The 11,902-nt window shown below is 39.1% G+C and overlaps 1 protein-coding gene across 2 annotated transcripts in view; it reads right to left on the bottom strand.

Moving 5' to 3' along the window:
• Positions 1–491: 491 nt before the first annotated feature.
• klhl4 (kelch-like family member 4) overlaps positions 492–11,902 on the bottom strand; it is a 28,753-nt gene continuing 17,342 nt past the window's right edge. For both annotated transcript variants that reach the window (XM_020637163.3, XM_065958707.1), the window contains exons 5-11: positions 9,941–10,153; positions 8,357–8,543; positions 8,049–8,273; positions 6,020–6,182; positions 4,041–4,253; positions 2,692–2,863; positions 492–2,319 (exon numbers count right to left, since the gene is read on the bottom strand). In XM_020637163.3, the coding sequence (XP_020492819.1) occupies positions 2,254–2,319; positions 2,692–2,863; positions 4,041–4,253; positions 6,020–6,182; positions 8,049–8,273; positions 8,357–8,543; positions 9,941–10,153 (1,239 nt within the window). In that variant the 3' untranslated portion in view covers positions 492–2,253. The remainder of the gene's footprint in view (positions 2,320–2,691; positions 2,864–4,040; positions 4,254–6,019; positions 6,183–8,048; positions 8,274–8,356; positions 8,544–9,940; positions 10,154–11,902) is intronic.

Genomic DNA, 11,902 nt, shown 5'->3' on the forward strand with positions numbered 1-11,902 from the left:
GCCCATTTTTCTAAAAGCCAGAATCAGACCGGGAAATCTGCCTGCTTTGAGTTGATGTATGACATCATACTTTGATCACATGGTGCTGACTCTCTCTGGAGGCAGAGAACACTTCAGTCCTGAACAGATGCATTTCAATTTGGACAATTCTTAACAAACACCCAGAGAGAGAACATCAAAGAGATTAACAGAAAAAAAAGAGTCAAATGTTGCACATTAGGATCTATGATTTCATAATGCATGGAAAAATTAATTGAAACTTATCTTCATCATGATAGTCTCAGGTTTCCACAGCCATTACACAAAAATTCTGAATTGGTTATATTTGTGCACACTGGGGCTTCAGTAATATTCTGAGGAGAAGAACTTAGGTGAAAGCTATTATCCTTTATTGAATTCCATTATAAGATCTGACAGGAGATGCAGATAAACAGAAATAGAAAGATAGCGAGAGAGGCTTATCTTCACATCAGATGAGAAATGGATTGGCAAAAAAAAAAAAAAAAAAAAAAGACGTACACCTCAAAAAACTAAAAAGATAAAGCTGTGCCAAATATGTTGAGCATTCTGACAGACCAACAAGTTTTGGAATAAAACCTTTGCTTGAACACATAGCAAGTGTTTTGTATGCAAAGAACGTTCAAAGCCATCCAAACAAGCGAGGGGAGGGTAAGGGTGGAGGGCCTCTACAACTTTTGGAGGGTAAACAATGAGAAAAACAAAGCCAAGTACTAGCAGTTGGTCTTCAGGCTGGTGATGAGAGAGCGATATCAGCAAACATGCTTGCTTGATTTGAAAAGCCAGCGCTGCAACAAGGAGAAAGCTGAGGTTAATGCTGACATCAAAGTAGCTTCAAACTCTGTTTGGTCAAAGAATCCGTTTAGTTTACTGAAAGCAGAACAAGAGAAATAAAAAACCTGCCCGCTGAGGGGCCACATTCAGCTCAAAACATGGAATTGAACATGCAGAGAAGACTGAGGTCATTTTATTGATAGGTTTGCATGCTGTACAAAATTATGATAAAAGCATAGAAAGTAACACTTTGCCTCAAAACGTGTTTTTATTACAGATACAAATTATTCTTATTGAGATCAAGTGAGTCATTCTTTTATAATTTAATTAGCAGAACCAACTACAAATCTAAAAATTGTAATCAAAGTCATGTTAGTGAAGAGATTTTTGATGCCTGCAGATTATTCCAATGTTTGTTTTTTTATTACAAGATCATCTCCATGACCCCAAAGGCATCCCATCATTAGAAATACAGACAGTGATCTTGATATGTAATGTTGTATAAATCAAATCAGCTAGCATGCCCAGTAATCAAGACAGAATAATAATAATAATAATAATAATAATAATAATAATAATAATATTAATAACTGTAGTCACCAGAGCGCACTGGTTTAGGCATGATTCTATCAACACATATTCAGAAAGTTCACCAGAAATCTGTACAGCAATGTAAAATATCAATATGATATATTTTCTGTAATTCACAATTTTGTAAACTTGTATTGAATGCGTAACGAGACTTCTAAGAAAAGCAAATGACTTTGGTGTTCTGTAGCTACAGGCTCCATAAAAAAGAAGTCAAGGAAACATCCGAATCTATTATTCAGAATCTGTTGTTTCCCCTGTTCTTCAAACGAGCCTGACAAACATAGACCCTCAGTGTTCACAGTGGTCTTCTCCCATAAAGAGTAAGAATGTGTTCGGACCACGCACTAAGGAACAACACTGGTACATAAGTTACATTTATGTTTCAATTGTGTGGCTAAAAAGTGAAATACAAACCCAAAAATAGAGACTATATTGTGATGTCACTGATAAGAAAAGTCTCTGTGTGGATGTAAAATAAGTTTGAGGCTTATTTTCTCAAAATGTCACTTTCACATTAAATGTCACAGACATACACAGAACTTCATAAAACTAGTTCAACAAACCAGAACAACAGAGGCTTGGCTTCTTGCTACAGCCAAGCCAAGTCTATGAAAATTCTTGATCGGTTGAGAATGTGGAGAATGTGCAGTCCTCTCCCCATGGGCAGACATGTCCACTAATGATAGAAACAATGGTTTATGGGCAAGGCTCTGTCTGTGTTTCCCTCTGAAAAATCTGGAGAGCTGAGTTAAGGGACAATGAAATGAAAGCAGAACTCTCGAAGGATGTGTCCTTGATCTGTTGTTTTGCTAGTCCACTCTTCTGCGCCGCTCTCTCATTTGTTTCCCGTGCTGTCGTGAGACAAAGCGCTCAAGGCAATTTCACCACCACCACCACCACGCAGGCGCCTGCCCTGCCAATGTTGAGAGGGACCTCCTGCAGGAAGACAGAGGGGTTAACGTGCAGCCGCTCGTCTGAGGCTTGTTTCAGAAAATCCCATTTTACTTCATGCAGATAATGGGGTTACAGAGGCAAAGTGGAAAAACAAGTTGCAAAATAACACAAGACAACTCTAAAATATTAATGGTATTCAGAGAATCCAGCAGACTTATGGCCCCTGAACAGTGATAACTAGAACCCTGATGTTACCAGCTCTGGCAAAAACAAGCTACAAATCCATACAATATGTCAACTTTTATAAATGTCAAAAGTGTCCATAAACTGAACTAGCTTTTAAAATGTATCAACACAAAGAATACAAGAGAGAAAGCTTGTTGTGTCACTGTTGTAAGGACTTTTTGTGATTACCTCGGTCCACTCGTTGTTCTGTGCATCATAGGACTCGACAGTGTTTAGATAGGACTGGCCATCATATCCACCCACAGCATAAAGCCTGTCACCCAGCAGGCAGACGCCCACCGCATCCCGCGGAACACTGAGGGAGGACACAGTGGTCCACGTGTCCGTCTTTGGGTCATACCTGAATTAACAAAAAGGGTATGTTAATTCCTTATTTATTTTTAACCATTTTTGGAACAGGGAAGCATATTGAACCAGCCCCACCAACTGTGACTTTAAGACTTTAAAACACAGGTCGTCACTACAAGCAGCTCCGTTTCTTACAGAGGGTATATAAACTGAAACTTTAAAGCTACATTTCGTTTTCGATAGCAGCTTGGGAATAACTCAGTTCACAGAGTTTTACAATTATATTTCTTCACCACACTGCGGGGAAGAGACATCATTTGAATTACATTCAACAGTTTCTGGGTATTTGATAGATATGTAAAAGTGTATTCACTTATCTTGCTTCACAAAGGGTACTAGTATTAGTTTTATGCATAATGAGCCAGAAATGGTCTGCAAACAGTTCATAATGGAGTATTATGTATATAATCTGTAGATGTAACTGCAGTGGATATGACACAACATGACAAGTGGTTAAAGCTCTGAACTCCTGATGAAATCTGCATTCAAGTTACAACTGGAACATACAGTATGTGTGTTGTCAGTGTCCTATTTTCATCATCTAAACATCCTCTTTAGATTAAACATAAAGAGATATTGCAAAGTGTTTTCTGTTATAAGCTTTCCTTTTTTGTTCCCTGAAAGAAAAGTAAAAGTAAAAGTAAGGAACAGTTCAAAAATTAAGAATGAATGACAGACGTGTTACTTCTTTAAACCCCCTTTCAGAATCAAAGATAGATTATTTAAATTCAATTTCAGCTATAATCGTAACTTTTCTTCTTTAAATACACAAATAATGAAAAGTAAATTAAAAAAGTCAAGAGTATGTTTTCGAGTGGAAAAGACAGCAGTGAAATAGTAGTGACATGCAACTAAAGGAGCTTTATTGTGAGTCATAACAGTTTCTGTTATGCCCACCAGGTGGAGCCAGATACTGTGAAATAGAAACAAGTGTGGAAACAATGAGCTTTTCAGGGATTGGTTGTGTATCATGAAGTGAAATACAGACATGTCTCAAAATGTAAGAACAGGGTGTGGATCAATAGGAGTTTAATTCCCTTTTGTTTTTGTAAGAAAGTCAAAAAACCTCATCCCCACCCTTGACTAAATTCCAACAACTGCAATCCAAATCAGTTGCATAACATTTCTGTGTTTGTGTATTTTCCTCCAGAGAAGGAGCATTAACTGACCTCTCCACACAATCGGAGAGTCTAGAACAGTGGTTGGAGGCGGGGGCGTCGTGTCCGCCTACAGCATACAGGAAGTTGTTGTACGTTGCCACACCCACTCCCCCTCGCCTCTTGGCCATAGGAGCACACATGCTCCACTTGTTGGTGTGCGGATCGAAGCACTCCATTGACCTCAGACACGAGCTGCCGTCTCTTCCCCCTACTGCAAACAATCTGAGGAGTGGAATCAAAAACTGGTTCACAATTCAAAACATCTCACATGTGCTTACAGTTCAACTGGATCTGGCAGGATGAGCCCAACATCAGATGTCAGATGTTAGTAAAAATGTTGACGGAAAAATGATAATGTGACAGATTTCTTATAAGAAGCAGCAGTGAACAGTGAATAGCACTTTTTCAAAGGGTCTTTCTTTGAGGGTTTTCTCTCCCAGGAAGATCACATCAGTGTTTTAAGTGCTTGTAGCTTGCAGGCCCAACAGCAAGAAAGTAGAGGCGAGGGAAACAGTATCCTTGTTGTCTATTTTTGACCTAGATGCAGAAATAACCCAGTATCGACTTTAACTGAATACTGTATGCAGCCTAGCAGCAGCTTCTTTCCTCCTTTGGCACACAAACATATTTAAATTAGGCTGAGAGCTGGTCCGTTCTGTGCATAATTTATTTTAAAATAATGTTGTCAGGCATTTAGTACATACAAATCCATGAAATGTTGCTTTTATAGAGACTAAATGACACTGTATAAATTACCACAGTAAGCACAGCAGCCGTGCTTTTGAGCTACTGACTGCTGCAGAGCCACACTGTAGTTTATCTCACGCAGACCAAAAAGGTCGACTCTGCATTCAAGGATTGAAATGTTGTCAAACTATCAGCAGCACACTAATACTGCTCTTCAGCTTTTCCTGGACCAGTGCACTCTGAGTTACATAACCCTGCCTGTGTTTTTACATGCTCTATTTCAAGTAATACAGCACATTAGTGCTGACTGGTTGTTCAAAGCAAACATGCTGCAGTGTTAAAGATTTTTGGTACTTTTTTCATTTGAGTGCGTTCTGCAGTTTGATGGCAGACATAGTCAGAACTCCAATACATTCAGATGAGTACGGTAATAATTATAGCAAAGTAGAAGGACACATCTGCTCTCAGAGAAGGACCTTAGATGTTCAAAATCTAATTCAGTGAACTCCTCCTCTCCGACAGGATCGAAAGAAAGTACTGGATAAACATGCAGCAGCACTGGATACTGTTAACATACGGCAACTGTTTATCATTTAAAAAGGAAATCTATACTGAAGGCAGTCAAGGCCCTTTCAATACTCTAACAGTGTCATTCTAACTCCATGTACTCTACTTGTGGCCTTAACCTGCCAGTGACCTTGACCTCAGGCTCCATACATTTCAACACAAATACAACAGTGTAAGGTCTGTGCAATAAGAGACAATGTGTGCAATATTAGGTCATCATAAGGACAGTAAAAAAAAGTCTCATGTGAGTGCGTTTACATGGACTTGAGCATCCCGGTTTTGATCATATTCGGGATATGGCATTTACATGCACACAGAGAAACCTGGTTATTCATATCCCTGTATTCATGATAAATACTAGAATCCCGGTTTCTGAAATCGGGATGTGATGTTTACATGCAGAAATACAAAAACGGGATACTTAAAACCCCAATCAAAACCGGGATACTCAAGTCCATGTAAAGGCACTCCATGTAGTACTATAGTGTTTGTGCATGTATGTGCTATCTGTGTAGAAGAATGTGCTGTAATAAACAGCTTGTGAAATTGTTCTCCTCTCTGGTGCAGATTGCCTTTAATAAGTTTGACCTGTGATTTCTTTGTTCTTCTTTGTTTCTTTTTTGTAACTGCAGCTATATAGAGTCCAGGGAAAATCTTATCATATGTGTTTTAGCATCACAGTGTAAGCATTAAGCTAAGTTTGGGTGGTGTACAGGTTTGATAGAGTAACTTACTTTCCATTGAGAGCAGTGACTCCCATGGTGCTGCGTGGTGTCGACATGCTGGCCACGTAGTTCCACTGTCTGGCCTGCGGGTCCCATCGTTCCACCGTGTTGAGATAGCTCCAGCCATCGTGACCGCCCACTGCGTACATAGGACCCTCCAGGACTGCAATGCCTGCAAAGATGGCCACAAGAAGTAGAAAGGTCGCTCTCTTAATAACATAAGTTACTGTTGATACGGAATCAGATGGCTAACCCATTGTTTACCGTTTGGATATTGCTTCTCTTCGTATCTTGAACGGTTGTACTTGTACTGTTACGTTAAATCATCATTTTTTTTATTTACAAAAATCACAACTTTAGTTTTATTCCAATTCAAGGATCATTTATTTTGATTAAACCACCTCTGAAGTTTCACACACTATAGTTTCTGTAATTGTCTTCAAATCCTTTCCAGAACAAAGACATTTTGTCTCATCTGCAAAAAAAAAGGAATTGCACAATGTGTAAACAGTATGCCATCATTGAAATCAAAACCTCTATTTAGGCAAATCAAACACAGATTACTTTTGCACCTTTGATTATAAACTGTCTTCATAAAACATCCTATCAGCTCTAGGTAATGTATGTAAGTGATTAAAGAAATGTCTTTTCTATTTTAAACTTCCTCGACATCATTCTTGGAGAGTGCTCAGGCCGAGGGCTGTGTCTCACTTTAGAGCTGGACAGAGTGAGTCATACTGCCAAACATTTTCTCAAAACAGGAAGACCATAAAACTGTATTGTTGTTCCTGATTCCCAAGTCACGGAGGAACGTGTGTTTTTGCCAGAAAACTTTGTAGAGGATGTTTAAGGACAATGGTTTTTTTTACATTACCACCCTTATTTCTGTAGGTGAGAGTTCAATAACTTCACAGGGAAATGAGGGCAATGCTGCATCCAGAGAAGTTTGAACAACACAAAAACTTTCAGAGAGAATTCTCATAGCCAGACTCACTGTTATTACTGAGTGGTGGTTTTTGGAATAAGAAATGTATACTTTCCTTTTCCTTGTCTTTACACAAAATGCACACAGCAGGGTGGTTAGTAGACACTAAGCTCAGATATATTCAGACTCTAAATATGCACGCCACAAGCAAAGCAGCAAGAGATATTTGCTGTGGGAAAGATGAAAGTGGAAACAGGTAATCCGTACAGTGTGATCTCCTGGGCTCGCTGATACCTCCGACCACACCGGGTGTGGGAGCTGAATGCTTTGACAAGATCTCCCTGTTCTGTTACTCAGGCTCGTTTCAACTGTGAATCAAAACGCTTCTGATATCAGATTTATTGGCCAGGGAGGGGTAAAGGAAGAGCAGGGCCAGAGCAGCCTGCCAGGCTTTGATAGGGGGAATGGGAAAATATCAAAGGTCTATCTAAAAAAAAAAGAAATGTATGAGTTTTACAGCGTGCCAGCTGTGACCCTCCTGAGCATGCATCCTGCAATCTCTGCTGTTTCATAACAGCGGGTAGTCTGACTGAGTTAAATCCTCAAACTTTGAAGTAGTCAGAAAAAAAATGTTTTTCATTATCGGCGTCCTCTGAAAGAATAGTAATAAGGTTCAAATGAATTGAGCTAAAATATACAGATCGACGTTACTATTCACATTAAAGCATATGTGTATCTTTTAGTAAAGTAACAAAGATTTTGTTCATGATTTATGTAGATGATAAATGTTGATTTAGCTATTATTTTGTTTTTAAAAATTGCTGTGTCAGCTGTATTTCTCTGTCATGTATTCTCGAGAAACCTTGTATTTCAATCAAGCAAAAGTTTTCTTTTGTCATTTGAAATTTTAAAGGGTATCTTGCACTATTTTAATGACAAATTTTAAACAAAGTATACTTTATACTTTTTAGATGATAACCTGGAATGGTAGCATGATTCTCACATGATTTATAGACCTGAAATGTTGAATGTTTTTCTGTTATTATAACAATATATAGAAGTGTTTTCTTTAAATGACTCAACTGGAGCAGTTGCTGCTAACGACTTACTTACCAAGTCCATGTCTGTGTGTTGACATTGGGGGCATGGTGGACCATACTTTATTGATTGGATTGTAACACTCCACCATGTTGGACGTCTTCAGTCCATCCCTCCCTCCGACCACATACAGCTTGTTGTCAATGACCGCCACGCCAAACTGCAGCCGCCGCCCGTTCATGACTCCAACCTGGACCCACGTGTTGGTCCGCAGGTCGTACTTCTCAATGGTGGTGGCCCCTAAAACCAAAGAAACAGAAATGTATTAAAGTGTCAATAAACTGTGCTGCTGTGTAGTGATAACCACTGCCTATGAGCCATACCTTTGGTAGCATCCATCCCGCCTACAGCATAAAGTGCACCCACAGTAGACTTTCTAGGTTTGGTTCTTGGGCTCTGAAACATGGGACGTCTCTCCGGGAGAAGATGGTACTTCATGGCCTCCATCAGCAGCTTTTGGCATTCCAGATCATCAGAAAACATTTTGTTGTTTTCCAGATCTGCAAGGAGCTAAATTACATAAAATCACATTACTCGGCTGCTATTGAAGCCTAATAGAGAATGGCTTCAGTGTTATTTGAAGGTATGCAGTAAAAGGCTGTGTGTGTAAAATCAAAATAGTTGTATTTCTATAACCATTGAGTTTATCATTGAGCAGTTTTTTTTTTTTTCATCAAATGCAAAAGGCTGCAGAGCAAAGAGAAGCTTAAATACATTTTTATGAATGAAGCTTTGGTATATATTTATTGATCTCAAGCCTGAAAGACACATCAATAACACTGCTGCTGCTTATCGTTTCAGTTTCTACTAAATACAGGCCAAGACTTTCAAATGCAGTCAATCAGTTCTGTTCATTTGCCTCAAAGCAAACATGTTATTCCCAGACAATAGATTAAATGTATTACTCCTGTATTAGATAATACTAAGACATATTTTTCATTCATAGGACATTTACTTCATTGTTGTGACTAAAAATAAAAATAGTGAAATAAGAATTACGTATGCACGATTAGTTTTGAGTTCAGTCACTCGTCAGTGAAAATGAAGATGCATTAGTTTAGGGAGAAACACTCTCATACAACAGATCTGTCAATAATGACTTATCTGATATATCCTCATTTGTCAGAAATACAGAATTCAAACATGTGTGTATTTGTTTAAACATAAATAAGCTATTGAGGTTTGAGGTCCTTGTAATCATAAAAGGTCATGTGTATCTATCATATTGTCAGATTGATTCATCACTGAAGAGGGTGGGGTTTTCTTTACTAAAGCTCCTAACATAAACCAAGTGATTATTAACGATGCATTACTTTACAGCCTGTCAGTGGTCAGTTCAAAGATTGAGTGTGTGCCAGTTGGTTCTCTCACAGTGAATGTATGGGACCTTAAGCTGAAATAAAAAGTAAATCAATTAGTTGACAGAAAAGTAATCAGGAACTCTTTAGATAATCCATTAACTGAAGCAGCCATTTGTCATCATAGAGGCTAAACATGCCCTTGTTCCAGGACATCAACTGAAGATTGGTTGCTACTTATGTTTAATATAGTCATTTACTAAATATGCTTGGATTTTAAACTGGATTGTAAACTGTTGCTTGGACAAAACAAGATTTCTGAATATGTCATATCAGGCTCAAAAGAATCTTTGTCCAGCTTTTTTAAATGTATTCTCATCATTGTACAGCCTACATAGCTGAAATCCTGCGTAATCAATAAGACATTTGTCAAAATGTGTCAAAAACAATCCAGCAAACTGAACTGGACAAACATACAGAAGCCATGCTATTACCCTGCAGTTGTGACAGCAAAACCTTCAGCTACCATCTCAAACAAAAGCCCATCATTAGATCCTTATCCTGCCTTTTTCTCAGCCACCAAGTCTACCCTATTACTTGCTCTCTCACCTGGGGAGGAAGAAGAGGCAGGCGAATGAAAGCGAGGAGCACCCCCAGATCCTCTTGTCGATGCTGAACATCATACCGCACCCACATCATCAAAGCCTGGAAGATGGTTTCCTCGTCGGGGACGTTGATGTCATCGCTGGAGAGCAGCTTAACAATCTCTGCCGTGGGGAGAAGCAGGAACTCCTGGTTCTGAATGACCTCCAGGAAGTGTTCCTGGAACACAGAGGAGACGAGGAGGAGGCAGATAATCATCAGTCATTAGCCAAGGGGTTAGCGTGGTGCAGCTCTGTGTGTTTGAGGTTTTTCTTTTTTACCCATGGAGACCAAAATGCACAAGGACAAAGACGGGAAGAAAAGGTTTAATCCGTTCTTAGTTTGTAGTTTCAGAGAATAGCACAAAAAATGTCAAGGTTTTTCATAAATTTATGAAAATGTTTAAATTTAACAAAGTAATATCCGCCACTCCCACTTCAAAATCCTGGACAATTTTGTGTTCCATTAAAAACAACCCCAACTAAATCCCTTCTGATGCAGTGGTAACAAAACAAAACATGGAAAAGTTCAAGGCCACTGAATACTGATGCAAAGCAATGTAACTGACCACCACACTGAAAATACTGCCTATACTTAAATCATTTTGAATTAAAAGATAATAATGTGTTTTACTTAGTTAATAAATAATCTGCCTTACATTATTTAACAAATCAATCCGGTGCATCTCCAAAAAAAGCCCCTTCGTAAGCATATTTAGCTTTGTAGCTAAATATGTAAGACACATTGAGCCTTCACAATCCGTGTAATTGGAAACACAAATGCACCGCACACCAACATTTACATCACACCAATGCAGTGTCCAGCTCTAAGTTTTGTAGAAGCTGTTCTCAAGTGCCTTACTGAAGATTGATCTCCCATTCACTGGCCAGAAGCCCAGGCTGTATTACTGCACCGCATGGCTACCTCTTCAAGGACATTGTCTCTGGGCACTTCCATTAGAGATAATGATATATAAAACACTGTCTCTCGACTGCAGCATGATATATTCAACACATGAAAGACATGTGAGCAATCCTTGGCCATAATCATGCCCTGTTTCCCTTTTGGAAAGAGGCTGCTGAGCCTTAATTATGAAGCTGCCAGGATAACTTTGACAAATCAACTACTCACTGCGCAACAATTACAAAATACAAGCACACTATTGATCATCAGCTTGCAGCAAATTACAGCGTCTTGGTCCGATCCATTATGAGAGCAGGTTTTAAGAGCTTAACGCCGACAGCCTTAATGAAATGAGGGACATCTATTGATCTGCTGTGGTAACACTAAGAGAGCAACTCCGTCCAAGTCTTTGACGATGCCTGAGACCAATTATTTGTAATTACAAGTCCTGAAAAGCCATCAACAAAAATTGACAGCTCGACCAAGTTTGTTTCATAACCATTTGAAGGGAAGTGTTTTCACATGCTGGCAAACTCATTGGCGGGTAAATGGTTTGGAAAACAAGATCAGCTGGAGAGGACACTAATTGATTTAACTACTGCAAAAGAGTAATTGAGTAATAACAGTGTTTTCTGAGGAGGCAAATGCTGATGTTTAATTGGAGTGAGGCAGTGAGAATTACCTCCAAAAACGTTTCTTTTACCATGCAATTTAGAGAAGGGCTTATAAACACAGAGGACCACATTTCATTATTAGTTTTAGCTGAGGAACATTCATATTGGGATATGCAGCTGAATAATGTTTTGCTGCTAAGAAGAATTACAGTCATCCCACACTACAAAACATTTTTATCTCCTACAACATAAAAAGGCCAACTTTTCTTCAGAAAGGAAAGGGATGTCAGGGGCGGATCTCTACTGCCACGCTCAACCAGGAAAAACAAGCTTATCAAAACACAACTCGCTCCGCTCAGAACCCAGAGGTTGGACTTCCAGGAAGCCCGCAGCTCTCTCTGCTCATTACTGG

This window comes from Labrus bergylta, chromosome 9 (assembly GCF_963930695.1).
Source record: "Labrus bergylta chromosome 9, fLabBer1.1, whole genome shotgun sequence".
NCBI lineage: Eukaryota > Metazoa > Chordata > Actinopteri > Labriformes > Labridae > Labrus > Labrus bergylta.